The sequence below is a fragment of the Citrus clementina genome, unplaced genomic scaffold (genome assembly GCF_000493195.1).
Source record: "Citrus clementina cultivar Clemenules unplaced genomic scaffold, Citrus_clementina_v1.0 scaffold_7, whole genome shotgun sequence".
In the NCBI taxonomy this organism is placed as follows: domain Eukaryota; kingdom Viridiplantae; phylum Streptophyta; class Magnoliopsida; order Sapindales; family Rutaceae; genus Citrus; species Citrus x clementina.
In genome coordinates, this window is record NW_006262075.1 from 12,096,427 (window position 1) to 12,123,427 (window position 27,001).

General features: G+C 33.1%; 2 protein-coding genes and 1 pseudogene across 2 annotated transcripts; all 3 read left to right on the forward strand.

Annotated features, from left to right (window-relative positions):
- The first annotated feature begins 4,739 nt into the window (after positions 1–4,739).
- Positions 4,740–8,160, forward strand: LOC18036418 (probable disease resistance protein At5g63020). The gene is made up of 2 exons (XM_006427305.2): positions 4,740–7,574; positions 8,063–8,160. The coding sequence occupies exon 1, from the start codon at positions 4,820–4,822 to the stop codon at positions 7,538–7,540; it is 2,721 nt and encodes a 906-aa protein (XP_006427368.1). The 5' UTR covers positions 4,740–4,819; the 3' UTR covers positions 7,541–7,574; positions 8,063–8,160.
- Positions 8,161–9,668: 1,508 nt separating this feature from the next.
- LOC112096915 lies at positions 9,669–11,934 on the forward strand (annotated as a pseudogene).
- A 1,757-nt stretch (positions 11,935–13,691) lies between these two features.
- LOC18036396 lies at positions 13,692–15,763 on the forward strand. Its single transcript, XM_024181140.1, has 5 exons — positions 13,692–13,845; positions 14,035–14,264; positions 14,953–15,035; positions 15,167–15,228; positions 15,550–15,763. Exons 1-5 carry the CDS (start codon positions 13,781–13,783, stop codon positions 15,761–15,763), a joined length of 654 nt encoding a protein of 217 aa, XP_024036908.1. The 5' UTR covers positions 13,692–13,780.
- Positions 15,764–27,001: the final 11,238 nt, after the last annotated feature.

Here is a 27,001-nt window from a genome sequence, read left to right on the forward strand (position 1 = left end):
GATAAGTGGTTCGTTGCTTTTGTTGTAGAAAAAATTCAGACGACCTCAATTGTGAGATGAAAATATTTAAAATATCTCTTAAATTATTATAAACTTTAATTTATCTTAATTTTATTTAAAAGATAAAAGAAAAATGTGGTATATGGGTAAAAATTTTTTTATCTTGTTAATAAAATGAAATAAATTAAAATTTACAATAATTTAAAGTATTTTAAAATTATTATTTCATAAGAGATTAATATGAAATTAATCCTTTTTACTTTTTGAATGTGAAAGGACAAGAAAAGAGAAAGCTAGTGTCACTGCTTTTTATTTTATTTGAAATCGGAGTTATCCCATATACTTTACTACTTTAGCTCTAACATTACAATGTTTTTAGGCTACACTTTTATTTTTCTTTTTCCCCCTTTTTTTATACATGCATGTGGATTACTTTTCTCTAAGCTCCTTAATATTTAAGACAAATCATAAAAGCAATTGAAGCATAACAAGATGATCAAAACATTTAACCGAAAAAAAAAGAAATAAAACATTGAAAATGGAGATGTTGATTAATTTAGAAGAGATGCAAGCAAAAAATATTCCCAAAAAAAAAAAAAAAAAAAGCAACGTTAGTTCATCCATGTCTGTCAATGCGTTTTTTATGGTTTTTTTTTTCCAGTTGTTTGTTGTAATAGATTAATTGTAAATTGATATAAACTTGATGTTGTAATATGTTCGCTTTTGTGGAAATAAATTTCAATATTCAAGATTATTCAAGTCTTATCTAGTATGTGTTCGGTTGTGTTGTCGATAATTTTACATTCTAATAAGTTTTCACCTAAAATATTAGCATGAGTAGTAGTCCTTAAACCTTTGGTCAAAATTATTGTTATTGTTTCTTTTAGAGGAAATTTTTTTATTAAAGCCTCGTTAACACTATTCCTTATTAAGATTATAAGTTAGTGTCGGTGCAGGATTTGCAGCGACAAATCTTGTCTAGCCACGTGTCAAAATACAAATAAATCAAGGGAAAGCACATGACATGGATTAGGATCCAATAAAATTTAAATCCCAAGGAAAAGGACAACTGTATCCTAAAGTTTCAATAAGAGATACTGGGATATCTTTTGACTAATGTTATTTTTTGGCTTTATTAATAAAAAGATCCAATAGTTTATAACAAATAAAAATATAGTATTAAGCTAAATGTGATAATTTACACATTTTACATAATTTCAATAAAAATTTTTTTAATGTTTTACAATCTATCAGACATATTTTATTAAATTAATAAGAATTTTCTTATAAATAGCAACATAATATTAAAATAAATTTATAAAAATTTAAATGTAAAATAATTTTAGTATAATTAATACGCGGGATATATTTTGTAAATTATAAAATTACTTAACCCAATGATTTTTAAAAATCTTTAAAATAAATAAAAATAAATTATTCACATTTTGATGTAAATATTTAAAACATTTTTATACATTAGTCCACAATTATTTATGTTATATTTGTATTTATTAGAAATTTTGAAAGTCAAATGTTTTTTACCTCTATGTTATTAGAATTATTGCACACAGAGAAAGAGCCATATATGCTTTATAACTTTAAAATCGATTTGTTTTATAGCTGGGAATAGAGATGATCATTATTATAAGGATTTTTTAAAAAAAGATAAAGAATATTAATGATTAGCGAAATCTCTATGGAAATTGAATTTAGTAAGAAAAAATTGAGCTGATTTTAGTGGTATAGTAATATTTTATATAGAGAAAAGTAAAAGCTGCACCCAAGGTTAAGGGAAATGGTCAAAATTCTTTTTTAATCATAATACCCTTTTTCCTAGATAATTTAAAAATTTTACTCTAATAGTTTATAATAAATAAAAACATATAATCCTAAAATAAATAAAATGATATATATTTTAAAATAATCTCAATATTTAAAATATATTTTAACATTTTATAATCTATTAGATATATTTTATTATATTAAAGTAAATTTTATAATAAATACAAAACATACTATTAAAATAGATATAAAAATTTTAAAGTATTTTGAATATTATATAAAATAACTTTAATATTGTTAATGCATGAGATGCATTTTATTAATTAAAAATTCTATGTAACCCAAAGATTTATTTATAATAAATTAATAATCATATTTTTGAAATTATTTTAAATATTAAAAAATATTTTAATATTACTAACTATTAGATAGACTAAACTATTTATTTTATTTTCTATTTATTATAAAATTTCAAAGTTAATCTTTTTAACTACTATTCAAAAGATGTTATGATAAAAACAGAATTTTTGTGTTTTTATTGAAAATTTGGAGTTTACATCTATTTTTTCAAATATTCAGGGTGTAACTGTTTTTTCCCTTTTATATATACGAACGGTGGTGAGAAAGTTTGATTTAACGTTATTTATTTAAATAAAATCTCAGTTAAAAATGTACAGAGAAGAAATTTCGGTTGGTATTTTAGTCTTGGTAATCTCTATATTATATGCATATAAGATACATCATTCTCACATGAATAGTATATGTGTGAGATCCATATATTATTCATGTGAGGGAGATGTATCTTAATAAGATAGAGGGATCCGTTAGTCTTTTACCAATCATCACGATTAGGCCTTGGCCTTGAAACATTAATTGTTTCACTTTTAGCGCTAGTGGCGTTGAAAGTTGTCAAGAAAAAGCAAGACCATATTCCACAAAAGCAAAAGTAACGTAGGCTCTTTTATTAAAGGCAAAGTATAAAGTAGTCAAGAATCGAATATCCTGTCGTCTACTCTTTTTTAAATTCTTCTTTTATTATCGTTTAGAATAGTTTTTGGTAATTACAATCATTATTCAGAGTTATTGTTATCTTCCGGGGCAGTCTCTGTTCATCGAAGTCGTTACCTTTTTTTTAATGGATCAGTTCCAGTGGTAAGCAGTAATTTTCTTAGAACTCGGATCTTTAATTCGAGTTTCTGTGTGAATTAATAATAAAAAATTTTCATTACACGCAATTTAAGCTACGAATTACTTTTTGCAAAGTTGAATATGGAATTGGAGAAATTAAGTAATTTAGAATGTTGGTAAAAATTGACGAACATATCTCCAATTACAGTAAAACCTCTCTACAGTCATAACATTATAACAAAATTAATTTTATTACTATGTTGAGGTAATATAGGTTTAGTTACAAAATTATTGTTTTAATATGGTTAGTGTCAAGTGATATAAAGGTTAAGTATGCAGTACATTAATAATTAAATAATGAAGTGTCAAATCTAATGTATATATATTAATGATATAGATAGACATAGTTTTAAAAAACTAATTAATGTATATTTATGTAGTGTTATGAATATGGAAAGTCAAGCCTACACTTTACATTATCCTTAATTTTTTCTCTCAGTTAAATTCTACAAATATTGTACAATGGTTGGGCAAGAACTCTAAATTAAGAATAAATTATTGTCACAAATAATTTTAGAAAATATTTTATTTCGTCTTAAACCTTTAATATAAATAAACATATATATATATATATATATATATATATATATATATATGTGTGTGTGTGTGTGTGTGTGTGTGTGTGTGTGTGTGTGTGTGTGTGTGTGTGTGCATATTTTGCAACGTATAGATAATTGTTAGTATATGGAGACAAGTCTTTTAAGGTAGGACCTAGGAAAATTTATAACTTACTACACTGTGGAGTTTTTATTCCTTTTTATAATTGGCTCATATTGATACATTCTTACACAAAATATTACCATTGACATATTTTACTACAATTAGTTTAGAACATTTGTTAGGAAAAAAAAGAAAAGAAAAGAAAACATCCCTTGGATGTAGCTCTCCTGACTATTTAAATCTTTTAAGGAAAAAAAGAAAAAAGAAAAACTGGCACATTCAAATCTTGAAGCAATTACATTAAAATCTCTCCATAATGATAGGAATAATCTCCATTTAGTAATAAAAAATTTTGTTCGCAATTTAGGCAGAGTTATAAATAAGAATAAAATCCTCATTGTAATAAGTTATATTTATTATGGATCCCATCCTAAGGAATTCGTCTCTATATAGTAATAATTATTTGCATATTATAAATATATATGTTGCATTAGATTAAATGAACTTGTCTCCACATACTACTTAGACAACGAGAGAAAATTATTAAAGAGAACACAAATATTTAGATATTTTTAAGATTACTTTGCATATTTATAACAATAATACATTGATATATGTATTAGTTTTTTGATATATTAGATTTAACATGCTCTATTAATAAATTATTAATACGATGCATATTCATCTCTATATCCTTGCAATAAAAGTAACTAAGTTATAACAATAATTATTAATAAATTATTAATACGTTGCGTACTTCATCTCTATATCCTTACAATAAAAATAACTAAGTTATAATGATAATTTTTGTAACTACATACTTATTAGGTTTTAACTACTTCATAATAATAAATTAGTTTCGTCCTAATATTATAATTATGTAGAGTTGTAGTGTATAGACACACCCAATTTAAATAGTATATCAAATAAAATTGTCCCCACGAAAAAGAAAAAAGGGGTAAAGGATTCTCATTTCTTCAAACATTAGGATCACGTTTGTACAAGTGCGATGCCTTTCTTTTGAAGGCAACGTCAGTGGGTACCCAATAGGACGTGTGTAAATCTTTCCAAAATTTCTCTGGTATAACGGACAGAGATCATTACTTTTCTCTTCCATATACCACAGCAGCTTCAGTTAATCAGACTCAATCAATTTTCTTGGTTTCTTCGCTTATCAAAATTCCAAAATATGGGTAGCATATTTCAAATCACATGCGATGGTGCTTTTTTCAATCGTTGCTTGGATTGCTTTCTTGGAAAAGTAGCAAACACAAGTAAGCTCCAAGATAACCTTGTTGCCTTGGAGACTGAATTGGGAAAACTAATCGCAGCAAAGAACGATGTGATGATGAGGGTTGTCAATGCTGAACGGCAACACCTGAGAACGCTGGACCAAGTGCAAGTGTGGCTTTCGAGGGTGGAAGCTGTTGAAACTGAAGCTGATGAATTGAAAAGACACGGCTCTCAAGAAATTGACAAATTATGTGTTGGAGGCTACTGTTCCAAGAACTGCGCGTCAAGCTACAAGTTCGGGAAACAAGTGGCTAAAAAGCTACGGGATGTGCAGACTTTAATCGACGAAGGAGTTTTTGCGGCGGTGGCTACCGAGGTGGTGCCTGAGAGAGCTCCAGAACCTGTAGCAGATGAAAGACCCACTGAGCCAACAATAGTAGGCTTGCAATCACAACTTGAACAAGTTTGGAGATGTCTTGTAGAAGAATCAGTGGGAATCATTGGCCTATATGGTATGGGCGGTGTTGGTAAAACTACACTATTGACCCATATCAACAATAAATTTCTTGAGAGTCCAACCAGTTTTGATTGTGTGATTTGGGCCGTAGTTTCAAAGGACTTGCGACTCGAAAAAATTCAAGAAGATATTGGGAAAAAGATCGGTTTGGTTGATGATTCATGGAAGAGTAAAAGTGTAGAGGAGAAAGCTCTCGACATCTTCCGGAGTTTAAGAGAGAAGAGAATTGTATTGCTGTTAGATGATATATGGGAGCGGGTTGATTTAACAAAAGTGGGCATTCCACTTTCCGGACCAAAAAATACTACATCAAAAGTCGTATTCACAACCCGTTTCGTCGATGTTTGTGGTAGCATGGAAGCTGACAAGAAGTTCCAGGTGGCATGCTTATCAGAAGAGCATGCTTGGGAACTGTTTCGAAAAAAAGTTGGGGAAGAAACTCTTGAGAGTGATCATGATATCGTTGAGCTAGCCCAAACTGTGGCCAAAGAGTGTGGTGGTTTGCCACTCGCACTTATTACTATTGGTCGAGCTATGGCCTTCAAAAAGACAGCCGAGGAGTGGAGTCATGCAATTGATGTGCTAAGAACATCAGCTTCTGAGTTTGCAGGTTTGGGAGAAAAGGTTTATCGTCTTTTAAAGTTTAGCTATGATAGTTTGCAGAATGAGACGATTAGATCTTGTTTCTTATATTGTTGTTTATATCCCGAGGATTATAGCATTCTTAAATGGGACTTGATTGATTGTTGGATTGGTGAGGGATTCTTAGAGGAATCTGACAGGTTCAGTGCAGAAAACCAAGGATACTACATTGTGGGCACTCTTGTTCATGCATGTTTATTGGAAGAGTTAGAAGATGATAAAGTAAAAATGCATGACGTTGTTCGTGATATGGCTCGATGGATAGCTTGTGAAATTGAGAAGGAGAAGAGAAAATTTTTGGTTTGTGCAGGTGCTGGAGTAGGAGCGGTGTCAGATGTTGAAGGATGGGAAAATGTGGGAAGATTGTCATTGATGCAAAACCAAATTGAAATTCTGTCAGAGGTTCCCACATGCCCTCATCTCCTCACTTTATTTCTTGACTTTAATTATAAATTGGAGATGATCACCGATGGCTTCTTCCAATGTATGCCTTCTCTCAAAGTTTTGAAGATGTCAAACTGTGGGCATGTCAAAGTTTTGAAATTACCTTTTGGGATGTCAAAGCTGGGTTCACTACAACTTCTTGATATTTCACATACCGGCATAAGAGAGTTACCAGAAGAGTTAAAGTTGTTGGTAAATCTGAAATGTTTGAATTTGAGGTGGACACATATGTTAAATAAAATTCCACGGCAGCTAATATCAAATTCTTCATGGTTACGTGTGTTGAGAATGTTCGCTATTGGCTTTGAAAATTCTAAAGAACCATCAGAAGACAGCGTTTTAATTGGTGGGGGTGAAGTTTTAGTACATGAATTGCTCGGTTTGAAATATTTAGAGGTATTGGAGTTGACCTTGCGAAGTTATGATGCTCTCCAATTTTTTTTGAGCTCAAATAAGTTAAAAAGTTGTATTCGATCTCTTTTCCTCAATAAGCTGGGAGATACAAAGTCGATTCATGCTACGGCTTTCGCAGATCTAAAGCATCTCAATGAACTATGCATTCGTTCGGCAGTGGAGTTGGAAGAATTGAAGGTTGATTATACAGAGATTGCGCCAAAAAGGTCGGAACCTTTTGTTTTCCGCAGCCTTCACCGTGTTACTATGGAGCGGTGCCATAAATTGAAAGATTTGACATTCCTCGTTTTTGCTCCAAGCCTCAAGTCTCTTTCGCTATACGGTTGCAATGCTATAGAAGAAATAATCAGCGTTGGAAAATTTGCTGAGACTCCTGAGGTGATGGGACATATAAGCCCTTTTGGAAATCTCCAAACGCTTTATTTAACTGATTTGCCAGAGTTGAAAAGCATCTACTGGAAGCCATTGCCTTTCACTCATCTCAAAGAAATGACGGTACATGGGTGTAATCAGCTTAAAAAGCTTCCATTCGATTCCAACAGTGCAACAGAGCGTAAATTTGTTATTCGTGGATACACACTCTGGTGGAACCGTCTTCAATGGGAGGATGAAGCCACTCAAATTGCTTTTCGTTCCTGTTTCCAATCTCATGAAATATAAATTCCTGAGCGGTGGTTGCAAAATTTGATTTCTAGTGAGTGCTTTTTTCTTAAACTCTTACATATATTCTCGTCGTTTGCTTCGTGCAACGGACTAGGTTTTTATTTCAGATTCGTTTTTTGTCTCCTGCAAATCACAATTAAATGTTGAATTATATGGAGTCAATGCTTTATAAAATTTTCAAGGCACTGCCATTTCCTTTTTCTTTTTCTTTTTTTTTTTGGGTCGAATTGATGCTCTGGCTTTTTACTTTTTGTTGTCACATTTTGCTCTGTTTTTTCAAGTTGATGCTTGAATAGTTGAATTCAATTGATGCTCACATAAATTTGTTTAGTTGCCGCAAAAGGATATAATTAGACTGAAGTACACACTTCTAGAATGAATACAAAATGTTAAGTATACTAGCCCTCTTTACAGAAAATCAAATGAAAATCAATTTTTTGGGGCTTTGATTTTCTATGGTCTATTATATACTCTTTTTAATATCTTCTGTTCTAACTATAACCAAATCCTTTGTTCAAGGATTTTTATTTGGGGTATTGATAACTGTCCACCAAAAGAGTGAACACTTGGATGCTGCTCAAGGATCTCTAATCAATAGCTGGAAGCAACTGAGAAGGCGGTCGCTACTGTTTACAAAGCGATGCAGTATTTGCCATTCATCTTAATAATTATGAAGCTTTGGTAAAATTTTCAAACAAAGTTGAACACATGTTGTTTTGAGATTTGGTTCATGATTTTGGATGAATATCGTTGTTCCGTTTGAGTTGGATGTGAATTCAAAATCTATATATTCTTTGGTTTTCAATTCTGAACTCAATTTCTTTTTCTCAAGCATGTTATGCAGAAATGATTTTTTACTAAATCATTTTTGATGAATTGTTTAAATTAAACAATTGGAATAAGAATTGAAAAGGTTTATCATAAGCATGCTAATATGATAAGTTGTTTTATGAACGATTAATTAATTAATCAATTAATATTAAATTATCTATTAGTCAATTAGATATGCGTTACATGTCATGTTTAAAAATTATTTATTTATATTTCAAACAAATTTGACTGGATGTTGTGTAGGTAATACTACATAATTTCAAAACAAAAAAAGTAATAAAAACACGTTAAATTTTGTTTTTATGAAGAAAAATTTAAAATTTTATTAAATAGGTGAAAATAATAAATGGATTCGTGTATGGTTTGAGATTCTTGACATAATTATGAAATAAGCCGGATTCGACTTAGTTCAATTTTGACGCGATAAGAAGACGACACCACACAAACACACGATAAGAACCGTTACCTGAGAAGATTGCCATCAGGAATTTTGAAATTGATTTCACTACAATACCTTAATCTTTCAGATACTACCATCACTGAGCTGCCAGAAGAGCTAAAAGCCTTGGTAAATCTTAAGTGTTTGAACTGTACACAAATTATCTCTCTACAATTCAAAAACAACTAATTTGTTACTTTTTCAATGCTACATGTTCTGCGAATATTGAGTTGTGGTTATCTTGTTGAAATATCAGACAATAGAGTTCTATTTGGTGGTAGTGAATTGTTGGTTGGGGAGTTGCCTAGTTTAAAACGTTTAAATGTATTAAGCATCACCTTACAAGGTTTTTCTGCTGTCCAAAAACTTATGAGCTCTCAAAAGTTTCAAAGCTGTACAAAATGTTTGGAGCTTATAGACTGTGATGATTCAAAGTCTTTTGCCTTGGCAGAGTTGAAGCATCTCGAAAAACTAGTTTTTTGAATTGTGGAAGAGTTTAAGTTCTGCTTTGTTGAAGTTGGAAAAGCTCAAGAATGTTTTCGTTTGAACAGTTTTCACCGAGTTAATATAAAGGCTTGTCATAAATTGAGGGACGTGACATGGCTTGTATTTGCTCCAAATCTTACAGTTATTCAAATAGAAAAATGTATGCAGATGGAAGTAATAGTCAGTGCAAGGAAATTGGGTGAAGTTCCAGAGATGATGGCAGATCTAAACCCTTTTGCAAATATCTTTGCCAGCGAGTTCTACCAAAATTAAAAAGCGTCTATTGGAATGAGTCACCCTTTCCACATGTCAGGGAAATTATTGTATCTGAATGCCCAATTCTCAAGAAGCTTTCACTCGGTTTTAACAATGCAAAGGAATCTAAAATTGTCATTAGGGGAGAGGAACACTGGTGGAGTGAGCTGCAAAGGGAGGATGAAGCGACCGTTAATGCTTTTCTTCCTTGTTTCGGTTCCATTTGATAGGCATCAACATGGATTTATATTTTGCGGTGGACAACTTGTGGTAAGTGCTTTTCCATTTATTACATGTTTATATCTAACTTTTGTTTTCCTTTATGGTTAAATTTTACTGTATATATGTTGTTATACGGTGACATTCTCGCATCAATTATTAGCTTTTTAATTCTCTTCTGGCATTAATTGCCCTTCTGATCATGTAGGATATGCCGATGTCAAAGAGTAGTAAATTGGGATACAAATGTAAGAATTAGCCAGATGACATGTTGTTTTGAAGCTCTCTCGAAGGACTAGTTATGTCATTCAAAGCATCCAATTTCGCTACTTTTTTTTTCATTTGTTGCTTTTTATATTTCTAGATAGCTTGATATTCGGCCAAGACATCGATAGGAGGGCACATTGTGCATGCACACTAGTGGATGATTTGGGCATGCCGAATCCAATTAGCGTGGATGACCCTTTATAAGCATCAGGCTTCTCTCATACCAGAGCAATGTAGAATATGTTTATAAACTGTGGATTACCCTTTATAAGTTTAGACTTCTTCTATACTCGAGCGATGTGGAATACCTGTATAAGCATTAAGCTTCTCTCATACACTTTATGTTAAAAATAATAATAATAATAATAAAATAAATCCATTTTAAAATAGGCTCTTTTTTTCTTTTTTTATATAAACAAAATGCATTCTTCAAATCAATAGTGGGTGGAAGAAGTGAGTAGAGAAGGACTAGGCCCCTTCATTCCGCCTAAAACCTCACCGAAACCTCTCTTGTGAACTTCTCAGATTCTCTCTCAATATTTCTTATGATCTCGTTTTTGATAGAATCACTTCTATTGCATGCTGCATTTTGTGCGTCGTTTTTGGGTAATATCTTATCTGGAATGCTGTTATGATCAATAGAACAAGTAATCAATTTTTGGTTTGACGGAAGTCGATTTATTTATTTACTATTGTTTTTTATTTGAAATTTTGACAGTTGTGTTTCATTCATTTCTTTCCTTCTTTTTTTATTTTATATTTATTATGTATAATTGTGTTTCATTTGATATTGATCATACTGTAGATAACTATGTGATTGTAGCTGGGGATTTTAAGTTTTGTGAATTCAAGAAACTGTCAAAATGCTAGTGAAATTGGGACCTTTATTCATAAGCTTGTGGTTTTCAAAAGTAGCCGGGTTCAACTGATGAAGTTCCTTTTTGGGATTCTTTTTTTTCTAGGCTGCAATTCGGATATGTACCTGATAGACAATCTTTTGTGAGTTTAGCATATCTTCTCCGATTTTGTCTTTTATTCCCCAACTTTACAGCTACACACCATGAATGCTGGGTGATTGTACAGAAAATTTGTGTTAGAACAAAAGCATTGTGAAGGAGTTTCTGTGCTATAAGTTATTGGCTTCAGCTTTATTGGCATTAATTGGGTAGATTATGTGTTACAGTGATTCAATTTGTGATCCACACTTTAATTTTCTCTTTTCCCCAATTATTTATGTCAAATTCAAATCCAGAAGCATGCGCTGATTTTTTTTTTTTTTTGTGATAATCTGTGAAGTTTATTTGGAAAGGACGTATCTGGGTTTAATGGATTAAATTATGACATTGAGGGAAAGGCACTAAAGGTTTTGCTTGACACATTTGGTCTGTGTTTACTCTGCAATAAATAGCTTCGCTTATCAGAAATCCCTATTTGGCTGGTGAATTTCTCTGTGACAGACAGGCAAACACCTAAACCGCTTCTATCCATTTTTCTGCTGGTGAGGTAAGGGGTAAAAAGTCTTCAAAATCATCAAATAGTAACATCTCTGAGAATTGGTTTTAGAAAAATGGAAAATCTAGACCTACTAGGACAAAATGGCGTCCGGTATCAGGAGGTACCGTTTCAAGTTTTCTTGGTAAAGAATATATTAAACCTGCGCAACCAGCTAATGGCACTTTTCTGGCATCAAAGCCATTGAAGTTGGATCTAAAGGAGTTTTCCCATGCCTGCATTGTGCAGAGAAGAAACTAAACAAAAACAATCAAAGAATGACCATTTGCAGAAGGATACGGAAGATTTTCTATTTAAATTGTTAGGAGAAGGGTCCCAGCTGAACAGGGATGTGATTCAGGAGGTTCTCGGTAATGTCTTAAATATACTGATGCCAATTTAATACATATTGTCCTTTTCAATGTTCTTTCTTTCTTTCTTTTTTTTTTCCTTCTTCTTCTTTTTCTTTTCGTGTGCATGTGATCACTGATTTGGTATTATGCTTAAGTTGCAGATAGCTGTGGATTTGATATGCAAAAGGTAAGGACTATATCTTCCTGATGTAGGCCTCTGCTTTTTCCCCTTCTATGTAATTTAGTAATTCACATCTTCCTTTGTGATTGTTATATCATATCGAAGTCAAGTCTTAAATACTGCTGTCATATGTGAAGGTTCAACTTGCATTTTGATTAAGATCCATTTGCTGCTGCTTCCAAAAGTGAGAATGAGATACTTTGGTTAATTTCAGTGGTTGAACCCAATAGAGAACTTTATTTAGATCTTCATGGTTCAAAGGCCTGAAAAAACTTGCCCGTAATTGTAAAATGACATTCTGTGCTTTTTATGCAATAGGGAACAGGGAAGTAGAGCTTTGGAAAAGCCTGGATTGATAACTATGGAGAGACTTATTATTTAAGTGATGAAAAATTCCCATCGCCCGCAGTCAAGAAAATTTCAGATAGTTAAAGACTCCATTTTGCTTCAGCCAAAAATGTTTGTTTCAATTAAAGACTTGAACCATTTTCATTGAACCTGATTGTGATCCTTTACGTTATGCATGTTCCTCTCAATCAAGAAAAGTTGAGGTCATGATTCTATATTTCTATATTGTAACTTGAAATAATAATTGGTCTACTTGTTTCTGTATCTTGATAATATGAATTTTCCTTCTCAAGTTAATTTGTTCAATAAAGTAATTCTTCAAAGAAAATATGCCCATTCTATAATCATTTTCTTAGCTCAGATGTTTTTTCTTCACTCTTCAGAGCATGTCAAAACTAATTGATCGCTTGGCAGATACTTTGGGTAAGAAGACAAAATTTCTTGGTAAATCCTCGGAAAAGGTATGCATAATTCCCGAGTATTAAATAACCAATAGTCATAATTTTTGTACATGACTCTTTTTTCTCTTTTTTGTGGAGATCATTAAAATTGGTTGATGATCCATTTTGTAACATCATAGAGGGATCATCAATTCCTTCTCTTTTCTGTGGCTAGGCAACACTTTCAGGCCAAAGTAAGAAAATCTATTTTAGGTAATGTGAAAACCAACGGTAGGATGTAATAGTTTATTATGCACTGACAATAACTTTTTGTATGGTTGGCAGTTTAATGAATACAAGAGGAACTTTGTTGACAAATTCATCCAAGATAGATGCTAAAATTATTTATGCATGCCAGTTGCCTTAACTAATTTTTCTTAACACTTGTATTGAACAGGAAAATGAATAAGCAATCTGTATATTGTGCCATTGTGGAGTATTTGGATATTCTGATTTAAATAACAAGGAGAATACTTGCCTCATCTTTAAATGAGGAGTGGGGGATTGGAAGTGTCTTCATGTAAATGTTCATTTATTTGTATTTTGAACTATTATGAGAATCTTATATGCCAAATCAGTAATACAAATCTTCAGATGATTTTTGCTGTTGATCATGGGTTTGTGTCTGCACACAACCATTGTATATCACTTTATTCTGATGTGCAGGTATGTGTAGCTTAGAAGAAATGGAATAATAATCATCTATTATTGCTTGGTTCATGATTATTAAACGATTATGGCTTTAAAAAGTCTACAAATTCCTTCTGTTCATATATGAATGTGCCAAGTTTGCTATATCTTAGATTATCTTCTTCCAAGATAACAAGTTCATATTCTTTTTAATCTTTTTCCCTCACAGTTGACTTTTAGGTGTTAAGATTTGTTATTAGTCCCCTGTTATTATGATTTCATAAACAGTGTACGGATATGTGCTCTAACTTTGGAGGACCTCCACATGAAAGAAAATTGCAACAATTGAATTCTTCCGGAGGGTATGGTCTTTAATTTATTTTCTCAACTTCTCGTAAGATTAATATATTTCATTCAGTAGGCACAGCATGGGGGGAAGGGTTTTTATTGAAAGAATTCTGATATTTCTTAGACTTTGTTTTGGAAGGGGGGTGGAGGGATTTCTCATCCATGTATGGTTACTTGATTAGCTTTTGACTGTATTTCCTCAGTCATGTAAAGGAAGATCCAAATACCAACGAAGGAATATTGCCTAGACACCCGAAAGACAGAAATGAGCTACAGAAGCAAGTTTTACTACTTTATTTAGTGCTCCTGAGAAATCTGATGGAGACCGAATGGAGGTCCAAAGCATTGGAAAAGGTAGTGAGTGAACCGCCGGAGGAGTTGGCACCAGAATGCAAGGCTAATGTGGTGCACTTGCAGCAAGATAACCAAACCGGTATGTGCTCTTATATTAACTAGACTGACTGGATTTGTGAGTGTGTGCATTTTTTTGTGTATACTCTTGTATTTATGCATATTAATGTGTGTAGGAATTTCTGCCACTTACTGGAGAACTAGTGGAAAGCTTTATATCGATATATCTGCAATAACTAATTGGAAACTATGATATTAATATTTTCTCTCACCTGAGGAACTGTGTAACAGATATACTTTGTGGCTCTGGAGTACTAGAAATTCTGCAATAACTAATGGAAACTATGATATGAATATTTTATCTCAACTGGAGAACTTTGTAACTTGTAGCTCTGGAATGTCTAAGGAATTTTGTCTGCTTCAGTTAGATCAAATATCTTTTAGTTGCATACATTATAGAAAAAGATAAAGTTCTCTGAATCTGAAAGACTGAAACATTTTGTATATTTTGTGAAAGGGAAATATCTGTAGATACTAGTTCATGCATTGAGGTAACATCAATGTTAAAGAAAAACAGCAATAAGTTATTATGTGGAACTAGGTTCACTTGCTTTAAATGCTGGTCTGGTCAACCATATGAACCTGTAAGTTCTGCAGAAATATATATACGGGGAGAAACTAGCTAAATTTTCCGTTCATTGATGGCTTTGGTCATTTTTTTCCCCTTATTTTTCAGCTGTCCTTCTCCTGAAGTATGTTAACAACTGCAGATAATGATGAAGAGGACAGCTTGCAGGCTCTTCTTAGAGCCATGATGGAATATAGGGGCACAATGAAGGAACATTGCAAAGCTGTAGGTTCTTTTTCTCCTGTCATTTATGTTTTCTCACACATTTTTTATATGCTCCAAGCATGCAATTTTGTATGTGTCAACTGCTTTCTAAGTTTTAAAAACCATAATGTAAGAATACAGTTTCTTGTCAGGCTATTGATGCATTTGCTCAGGGGGATCATGTTCGAGCAGGAAAACTTCTAGAACAGACAAGGTTTTCCATCTACAGCCATCTATTGACAACAGATATATTTTCATTCAGCAAACACTGTTAGCATTCAAGATACTGGCAGATTCACTTGATTCTTATTAGTAATGTTTAGTAGCAAAGGATATAACCTGTATTTCAAAGCCAAGTTGTGCTATTGATTATGTTAGCTTTATTGTTCACATAAAGTGATATGGAGGAAATAATGTGAAGTGATATGGAGGAAATAATCAATGTAGGAAAATTAGGTGAAGAAATGATGTCAAATCTTGAACCTCTTACAAAACTCCAAGCTCTTTACTTGAATAAGCTACTAAATTTGAACAGGGTCCACTGGAAGGCCTTGCCATTCTCTGATGCATGCAGAATTTTTGCATTTAAATGCCCAGAGCTTAAGAAGCTGCCACTGGATCTTGAAAGGGCAGGCCAAGGTAAAATTCTTATCAAGGGAAAGGAAGATTGGTGGAAACAACTTCAATGGGAGGATCAAGTAACTCAGAATGCATTGCTTCCATTTTTAAAACAACCAGCAAGTGATTGAAGGGGGCATCATCAACGTCATCAACATGGATGGAGAGATTCAGGAGCAGATCAGCAGGATTTAGTACGACCTGTGGTGGTTTCTTTTTTGTGACTTTTTTCCCTTTCATTTTTTCACTTCCTGTCATATTATCATTTCTTTGTCTCTGTTTCTATTGCTGGTGTTGCTGCATGCTTGCTGTCCTTGACAAAGTTAGCTAGTTTTTTTTTTTTTAATTAAATTTTGTATGTTCGGTCGGGACAGTCACAAAGTACTACTTGTTCTATATGGGGGTGATGTGAATCAACTTTTCAATTATATATTCTGTGGTAATTGCGAATTCAATTTCATTTGTCTCCAGCAAATTATGAAGAAAGTGCAGAGTTACAATATGGAGAAGTTCACTGGCAAATACTTTGTAAAAGCTTCGGAGTGAAACAGGAAATGCACTTGCAGCTAAGGACAAATTGGTGGCCAGCTAATGCCTTCATTTTATGTACATTCATCTTTTTAATTATTGAAGATAAGTGGTTCGTTGCTTTTGTTAAGATTATAAGTTAGCGTCGGTGCAGGATTTGCAGCAACAAATCTTGACTAGCCACGTGTCAAAAGCACAAATAAATCAAGGGAAAGCACATGACATGGATTAGGATCTAATAAAATTTAAATCCCAAGGAAAATGACAACTGCATTATGAAGTTTCAATAAGGGATACTGACTAATGATATTTTTTGGCTTTATTAATAAAAAAAGAATATTTTATAACAAATTAAAACATAATATTAAGCTAAATGTGATAATTATATACATTTTAAATAATTTCAATAAAAAAACATTTTAATGTTTTACGATCTATCATACATATTTTATTAAATTAATATGAATTTTTTTTTATAAATAGCAACATAATATTACAACAAATTTATAAGGATTTAAATGTAAAATAATTTTAGTATAAATAATACGTGGGATATATTTTGTAAATTATAAAATTATTTAACACAAAGTTTTTTAAAAAATATTTAAAATAAATAAAAATAAATTATTCACATCTTGATTTAAATATTTAAAATATTTTTATATATTAGTCTACAATTATTTATGTTATATTTTTATTTATTAGAAATTTTGAAAGTCAAATGTTTTCACCTCTAAGAGAAAGACACATATGCTTTATAGCTTTAAAATCGGTCTGTTTTATATCTGGAAACAAATATATCATTATTGGTAAGGATTAAAAAAAGGGATAAAGAATATTAATGATTAATGAAATCTCTATGGAAATTGAATTTAGTAGGAAAAAATTGAGCTAAATGATTTAGACATTTAGTGGTATAGTAATATTTTATATATAGAAATGTAAAAGCTGCACCCGAGGTTAAGGGAAATGTTCAAAACTCTTTTTTACTCATAATACCCTTTGTCCTAACTAACTTACAAATTCGACTCTAATATTTTATAATAAATAAAAATGTAATCCTAAAATAAATAAAATAAGATATATTTTAAAATAATCTCAATATTTAAAATATACTTTAATATTTTATAGTCTATCAGACATATTTAATTATATTAAAGTAAATTTTGTAATAAATACAAACATACTATTAAAATAGATATATAAAAAATTTAAAGTATTTTGGATATTATATAAAAGAACTTTAATATTGTTAATACGTGAGATATATTTTATTAATTAAAAATTCTATTTAACCCAAAGATTTATTTAAGATAAATTAACAATCATATTTGTGAAATTATTTCAAATATTAAAAAATATTTTAATATTACTAACTATTAGATAGACTAAACTATTTATATTATTTTCTATTTATTATAAAATTTCAAAATTAATCTTTTTAACTACTATTCAAAAGATATTATGATAAAAATAATTTTTTTGTGTTTTTATTAAAAATTTGGAATTTGCATAACTCTTTTTTTAAATATTGGGGTATAGCTGTCTTTTCCCTTTTATATATACAAACCACAGTGGTGAAAAAGCTTGATTTAATGTTATTTATTTAAACAACACCGATATTCACACCACATTGAGCACCATAGTTTTTTTTTTTTTTTTGAAAAGAAAGTACACCTTTCATTGAATTAAGAGAAAAGAAACAAAACATCCTCTGGAAATTCATCCAGCCAAATACAAGGGTCTGACTTTTTGAAAGCCAACTTTGCCAAATCATGCGCTAAAAAGTTACACATCCTAAGGACGTGCTGAGCTTTAAAATTCTGAAAGATTTTCTTAGCTTCTATAATATCAAAAATCACCCAAAAGGTGTCTGTCAAAGTGCTTCTCTTGTTATTGATTAGCTCTATCACCCCTTTAGAATCAGACTCTAAGATAACTGAAGTTGCCCCTGCCTTGGCAGCTGCCTGCATTCCCCACAAAACAGCTTTTGCCTCACTCAACTCCACATCTCCTGAGCTCTTAAAAGTGCTAACAGCTGCAGCAACTGTTTCTCCCTTATGGTTTTTAACTACTGCTCCCAGCCCAGCAAGATAATTCACCCTATCCATAGCATCATCAACATTTACCTTAAGCCATCCTTCTTCGGGTGGACTCCATTGGCTTTGCTGAACATTGTTTTGTTCTGCTAAGAAATCCTCTTCTGACATTGAGCACCATAGTTAAGTACAAAACGGTGCGTTTTGTTCACGCATGTTAGTAAACACCCACGCAACTTACACACATACGCGCGGCTCACAACACGCGCTCTCCTCGCCCTAAATCTCACCTGATTGAAGCCACAAATTTGGCCACGTTCTCCCACAGCTCTCTCCGTTCTGACCGTTTACTCTTCCTCTAGCCCCATCGATTACATCTCTCATAGCACCTCATTCAACCGACGTAATTGCCAGAAAACAACCTACCTGGTAATAAAAGTCGATTCTCTTACAATTTTGGCCCAAAAAAAAAAATTGCACAACTGAAAAATCAAAATGCCACTCTTTAAAACCAAAAATCAATTTTGGGCCCCCTTCATCACCGCCTTCACTCTAGATTTTTTCAATCCACTTTGTCGTCAAAACCGTGGTGTTCTTAAACCATTATTATATTCACCATCCCCTTAATCACATCCAACCATCCCCATTATTCGTTTGTCAAACACGCTGTTCTCTTCCCAAATTAATTAATTAATTAATGACAGACAGGAACAAAAGTACTTTAAATCTCTGCCAAATCGTATTGTTATTACTTCTTCCGAGTCGAGGCCACGTCGTTCTCGATGGAAACCATTGCTTTTTATTACCACTCTTGAGGAGTTCGAAGCATTCTCGACGGAGACCCGCGCAAGCTGTGGAAAGAGAGAGAGTCAACGGTGAAAAGAGAGCATGGTGAGATGTGTGAGCGACGGGGGGAGAGAGAGAGAGAAAGAAAGCCGACGGAGAGAGCACATAGAGCTGAGATGCGTGAGTTGGGTGAAGATTTGGTGAGCGTTGTGTCAGTTGCCCGTGTGTTGTGTGAGCTCTGTGCCATGTGATATGCGTGCTACTTTGAGAATTTATAGATAGCACAAAACTCAATCTATATCCAATTCATACCTAGATAGATGCGGATTTGACTCAATTTATATCCAATTCGTCATTTGCGAACTAAAAATTTTTAATTCTCTCAAATTCACAAACTAACTAAATAAATAAAAATTTAATATAAAAATAACTGTACTACCGATCAAATTTAAAATTAAATAATATTTAAATAAATTAATTGTTTAAATAAAGTTAGAAAATACATTCAAAATTTTAAAATATAACACAGTAAAAAGAAAAAATCTCATTTGTTTAGACCTATGTATGAAAATTAATTGTTTAGGAATCTATATTTATTTATTTTTATATTATTATCGGATAAGATATAATATGGTGTTAATGTAACTATATTTTAACTTATTTATTTATAAGACCAATGCTATATGTACAAGTTTAATTTTTTAATTAAATAAATATTTTTTTTTGCGGAATTGTGGATTTTTGCGGATTTACAAAAGTAAATCTATATCCAATCCACCGACTATGGATTTTCAAATTTTCAAAATTTCAAATTTTCAAATTTTCAAAATTTCAAATTTTCAAATTTTCAATCCAATCCAATCCACCAATTCACAAATTCGGATTTTTACGGATTAGATTTCTACAGATTAAACGAATTGAGCAGACCATATTTGATTTTGAACATTGCTAATTTGTATGTTAAGTATAACATAATCAATTATTTGGATAATCCCTTGTGTTTTATCTCTAATTAGAGCATCAATCTTCACAATATCTACAAAGCTACAATGGCTACAAAACAAACCTGCTTGCAAATTGTCAAGGATACTTATCCTTTCTCTTGACAAGTCATTTGGAAAAATACTGTCCCTTGGCGGCTCCATGACTTCTCTGCTCCTCCTTTTGGTCTTAATGTACGGTTGCATAATGATAGTTTAGGCCCTTTAGGGACTACTTTCCCTGGGGTTGTTAAGTCTTAGCTTGTGCTAGGCTCGTTTTTCTTACCAAAAAAAAAGGGAATACTTCTCCTATAAGAAATAATCTCTATATATAGGGTGGTTGGATTCACTTGTTTACATAACAGATCAATTAGTTCTCTGTAAATAGAGAGTTTCTAGTATAAGAGAAACGGTAGATCTATTGAGAGATTATGTGTTATTAAAATTTTAGTTGCGAAGAAAAGTACTAGAGTGATTGTATTAATTTTTTACATAGTAGATTTTTCTATCGTCATCTTTATGGCTGTGATTTTTCTTCCATATAGAAGTTTCTCACGTAAATTTTTATGTTGTGTGATTAGTTTTATTCTCTATCTATTTTTTGTTTAATATTTTATTTGTAAGATGCTGGATGGGATTAAAATTTCTTAACAAATAACGGATTAAAAATCATGAAGAAAAAGCTCAAGAGATCTTCAAGATTTGAAGTGTGCAAAAGTTCATATTACTGCTAGATGATATATGGGAGCGGGTTGATTTAGTAAAAATGGGTGTCCCTCTTCCTAGATCAGAAAACAGCACATCCAAAGTGATATTTACAAACCCGTTCTGAGGAAGTTTGCGGCTTAATGGAAGTTCGTAGGAGTTTTAAAGTGGCGTGCTTATCAAATAAAAATGCTTGGGAATTGTTTCTATACAAAGTTGGGGAAGTGAAAGAAAACAGAGATGTACTGTTTGGTTGAATAGAAAATTACAGAGAAAATTCTCAATACTTGTATTTGATAAGATTCAATTCTTAAGAGCTTTTACAAATCAGTACAAGTATTTATATTATTCCTTACACGTGAGAATTGCTAGTAACTCACTAACTAACTAACTTTCTTTGAGCTGGATCACTAACACTTGACTAATCACACTGAGCTGTTATTCTTCACTAACAACCTTCTGCTGACGTGGCTTCACCAAGCTACTTGAATAATGAGCAGCCTTGACAGCCCCCCTCAAACTCAAGGGACAAGACATGACGTTGAGTTTGGCCCTAAGATAGTTAAAATGGATGAATGAGAGTGGCTTGGTCATGATGTCAGCTACCTGCTCCTCACTTGGTATATATTGAATGTTTAGTTCTCCAGCAAGAACTTTGTTTCTAACATAATGAATATCAATCTCAATATGCTTTGTTCTTGAGTGGAAAACTGGATTGTGAGCTAACTCTGTTGCACTGAGATTGTCACACCAAATAACAGGTTTCTCTATGCATTGTAATTTCAACTCAGAAAACAGTGATTGCAGCCAGCTTATCTCGGCACTTGCTGAGGCTAGGGACCTATACTCACTCTCTGCACTGGACCTAGCAATAACAGGCTGCTTCTTAGACGACCAAGATATCAGATTATGACCAAGATAGATGCAATAGGCTCCAATCGATTTTCTGTCATCCAGATCCCCTGCCCAGTCTGCATCTGTGAATCCTGTTAGTTTCAGATCACCATCCTTAATAATTTTGAGTCCATAGTTCTGTGTAGCCTTTAGATATCTGAGCACTCTTTTGCAAGCCATAAGGTGCTGCAGTGTTGGTGCAGAAACGTATTGACTCAGCTTGTGAACACTAAAGGCAATTTCTGGTCTTGTTAATACCAAATATTGCATCCCACCAACAATGCTTCTGTAATGTGTTACATCTTCAACATAACAACCAAGATTACCTTGAGCTTCCTTCTGTAGCTTCATTCCTGTACTCATAGGAGTATCAATATCTTTGCAATTTATCATCTCAACTCTTGACAGCAGATCCCTTATGTATTTCCTTTGAGATAAGAAAATACAATCTTTATCATACAGTACTTCAATGCCTAAGAAATAAGAGAGAACTCCAAGATCCTTCAAAGCAAACTTTGTACTGAATTCTGTAATGAATTTTTCCAGCTCAAAGCTATTTGGTCCTGTTATTAAAATGTCATCAACATATATAAGAACTAGAATCATAGATGACTTATTTATTTTCAAGAATAAGGAGGTATCTGAGCTGGAATTTGTGAATCCCCACTGCAACAAACAGCCTTTCAACTTATCATACCAAGCTCTTGGAGCTTGTTTAAGTCCATAAAGAGACTTGTGAAGCTTGCATACAAAGTCTGGTTTCTCAAAGCTGATAAATCCCTCTGGTTGATCCATGAACACTTCCTCTGTTAAGTCTCCATTAAGAAAGGCATTATTCACATCAACTTGCCTTATCTTCCACTGATTCATCACAGCTAAACTCAAGACTACTCTTACAGTTGCTGGTTTTATGACAGGACTGAAAGTTTCAAAATAATTCACTCCTATAATTTGTTGAAATCCCTTTGCAACTAACCTAGCTTTGTATTTAGCTACACTTCCATCAGTGTTGTATTTAACCCTATACACTCATTTGTTTCCAACAACTCTTTGATCATTTGTTTTTGGCACTAAGGACCATGTACCACTCTGCATCAAAGCTGCATATTCTTCTTTCATGGCTGTAAACCATTTTGGGTTTTGCATAGCCTCATATACAGAATCAGGTTATTTGTGAACAAGGGTTGCTGTATAAAGCTTTGGTTTGAAGATACCAGTTTTGCTTCTGGTAGTCATTGGATGTGTATTAGGTTGGACTGGAAAAGATATATCAGGTGTAGGTTGAGCTAATAAGGATATGTCAGGTGCAGGTTGTGGTGAATTTTGAGGCTCTGTAGATGGTTCAATAAATGTGGTATGTGTTTGTGAATAGGAATGTTGATTGTCAGTATGAAATGGATTATCTGAATGTTGTGAACTGCTGCTGGTAGAAATTGCAGATAGAGGATTGCATGAGCTATTTCCATCTGATACTGGTGTTGTAGATAATATGGTCAGATGAAACACTGGTTGGGGTGTAAGGGATTGACTCGAATAAGATGATGATTCATTAGAATGAAAAACTGAGTCTGTAGAATAAGGAAATGTTGACTCATAAAAAACAACATGTCTGGCTATGTACATCTTGCCTGATGAATGCAAGCATTTGTAACCTTTGTGAACTGGACTGTAGCCAAGGAAAATGCATTTGCTTGAGTGATAATCAAATTTGTGTTTGTTGTAATCCCTTAGATAAGGATAACATGTGCAACCGAAACACTTGAGCATGCTGTAATCAGGTTTAAGTTTAAAAATTGTCTCATATGGGGTAAGAAGTTTCAGAGCTGTTGAGGGTAATCTGTTTATATGGTAAACAGCTGTAAGAAAAGCATCCCACCAAAATTTAAATGGTAGCTTAGCTTGTGCTAATAGGGTTAGTCCTAGCTCAACAATGTGTCTATGTTTTCTTTCTACCACCCCATTTTGGTGATGTGTATAAGGACAAGAATGTCTGAAAATGATTCCACATTGGTTTAAGAATTGAGTAAATGATCTGTATTCTCCCCCCCAATCAGATTGCAGGTTTTTAATGGGGCTGTCAAATTGGTTTTCAACCTGCAATTTGAATAGTTTGAATACATCTAATGCCTCAGATTTCAACTTAAGAGGATAAATCCAAGTGTATCGGCTAAAATCATCAACAAAACTTATGTAATAGACATAGCTATCTCTAGAAGGTGTAGGTGAGGGTCCCCATAGGTCTGTATGTATAAGCTCAAGGGGTTTTGTTGTTTTGGTTTCTGTGCTGGGAAAATGCAGCCTATGGGATTTGCCCATTTGACATGCTTCACAGATATGCTCAAGTGTTTGTTTTATGTTATTTCTTGAGAGATTAACTGAAGTAATTCCTTTTAGCAAATGCATTAGAATTTGAGAATTAGGATGGCCAAAACGTTTGTGAAGAAGAAGAATTTTATTATTCAATGCATCACAAGATGAAATGTAGCTGGAAAATTTATTTATTGATGCATTACAAACTGTGACACAACTGGAATCATTATTCTGAGTGTTTTTAAGAACACTTGAATCAAAAGAACATGCAGATAACATTGACAAAGGTTGAGTGGATGAAGGTTGACCCATGTAAGAACAAGGAAGAGACTCAGATGGTCTTAGAAGTAGCTTATACAATCCTTTCTCAGCAATTCCTGTCAGAAGCACTTGCCTCTTCAGAGAATCCTTCACATAGCAAACATTATCAACAAATTCAATAGAGATATTGTTATCAGCAGTTAATTTTGATATGCTGAGCAGGTTCTTTGTGATATCAGGTACTAATAACATGTCATTCAGTAAGATATGTGTTGGTTTATATGCAGCATTTGATCCTTTATAAGTAAAACATGGATTACCAACATGAGTTATAGGCAAACCTTGGCCATTGCCGATGACAAGTTGATTAGATCCTCTGAATTCCTCTCTGACATTCATGTTGGCCATACTGTTAGTCAAGTGATGTGTGGCACCATTGTCAAGGTGCCATCCTTCATCAGCAGGCCCTTCATAGTTGGTAAGATAGGCTTCAGGAATTACTGTGTCTGTTGATGGATAAGAGGAGAAGGATAAAGGATTGTAGCTTGAGTAGGGTGCAGCATACTGTTCTTCAGTTGAAGGAGCAGCATAGGTTAGAGATGGATCAAAGTTAGCTGTGTATGCAGCCTTAGATTCAAAAGATCTGCCCCTTCCAAAATGCCTAGGTAATGGTTGAGGATTGTCATCATATCTATGCCAGCATTCATCTGCTGCATGTCCTGTTTTGTGGCATATCTGACATATGGTTGGTAATTCATCAGCATGCATGTTAGCTGAAGGATGAAAGTTTGGCTTCATAGGTGGCCTAAAAGGTTGCATCATCTGGCCCCTGCCATAACCCCCAACATTACCAACACCAGGTGAAAAACCTCTGGGATGTGGATTGTGAAACATGCCTCTTCCAACATTAAATCCTCTAGTCATAGGTCGACCATAATTTCCATTTCCAACAACACCTCTTCTAAAATTTCCTCTCATATAAGGATGATTCACATTCATTGTGCTATAGTTTGCATTAAACACAGTTTTGGCACTTTGATTTTGTTCAAGTCTAGCTTCATGAGTCAGTAATAATGCATAAGCATCATCATAGCTCATCTTATTAGCTGTGATTATGGAAGCTAGATCTAGATAACCTGAACCTAAGCCATTCAAAACTCTCATTAACAGATCCTTTTCAGTGATTACATCACCAGCACAAGCAAGTTTGTTGGCGAGTAATTTCATTTTAGCACAATATTCCTCAACATTCATTGAATCTTTTCTTAAGATATTCATTTCATATCTGAGTTGCATAATCTTAGCCTCAGATTGAACTCCAAACTGTTTTTCAATAGATCTCCACACATCAAATGAAGTGTCATAGCTAAGAACAGAACTAAGAATACCTTCACTTATAGTTGAGAGCAGCCAGCCAAGGAGTATTTGATCTTGTGCTCTCCAGTTGCTGTAGGCTGGATTTTCAATGCTCTCACCAGATCCTTCGATCATTGAATCAACTAGATACTGTTCTGGAATAATTTGCGGCTCTAGAATGAATCTTTCAAGGCGATTTCCTCTGATTGAAGTTACCACTTGTTTGCGCCAAAGCAAGAAATTTGATCGATCAAGTTTCACAGTTGCAGCAAAAGTAAATGATGTTTGTGTATGTTGATTTGAGTTTATGATTGTTTGATTTGAGATTGTATTGCTTGAGCTGGCCATTTGTGGCTCTGATACCATGAAAGAAAACAGAGATGTACTATTTGGTTGAATAGAAAATTACAGAGAAAATTCTCAATACTTGTATTTGATAAGATTCAATTCTTAAGAGCTTTTACAAATCAGTACAAGTATTTATATTATTCCTTACACGTGAGAATTACTAGTAACTCACTAACTAACTAACTAACTTTCTTTGAGCTGGATCACTAACACTTGACTAATCACGCTGAGCTGTTATTCTTCACTAACAACCTTCTGCTGACGTGGCTTCACCAAACTGCTTGAATAATGAGCAGCCTTGACAGGAAGAAACTTTGAACAATCATCCTGATATCCTTCAGAAAGCACAATAGTTGTTAAGGAGTGTGGTGGTTTGCCACTTGCACATTTTACCATCGGTCGATTTATGGCATGCAAGAAGACACAGCCGAAGAATGGAGATATGCTATTCAAGTGTTCAATTCGTCCGCTTCCCGTTTCCAGGTCTGGAAGAATGGATATATACTCTTGTAAAATTCAGTTATGATAGTTTACCCAATGACACAATTACACCTTGTCTGTTATATTGTAGTTTATATCCAGAAGATTGTTGCATTTCTAAAGAGAATTTGGTAGATTGTTAGATCAGTGAAGGATTTTTTAATGAGAGTGATTGGTTTGGAGAAAAAATCAAGGATACTTCATTTTGGGCATTCTTCTTCACGTTTTTTTTTGGAAAAGGGAGGAGATTGTGAAATGAAAAATGCATGCATGACGTTATTCGTGATATGGCTTTGTGGATCGCATGCGACTATGAGAAGGAGAAGGAGAACTTTTTGGTTTACGCTGGTGTTGGTTTAACTAAGGTACCGGATATTAGAGATTGGGAAAAGGTAAGGAGATTGTCATTGATGAAAAATAAAATTGAGAATCTATCCGAGGCTCATACATGCCCTCATCTCCTCACTTTCTTTCTTGACGATAATGAGTTTCGGAAGATCCCCGGTGATTTCTTCCAGTTTATGCCTTCTCTCACTGTTTTAAACTTGTCATGTATTAAACTAAAGTCAGTTCCTTTAGGGACTTCAAGGTTGGTTCCACTACAACAACTCGATCATTCATATTCAAGCATAAAAGAGTTGCAAGAAGAGTTAAATGCCCTGATTAAAGTTAAATGCTTGAA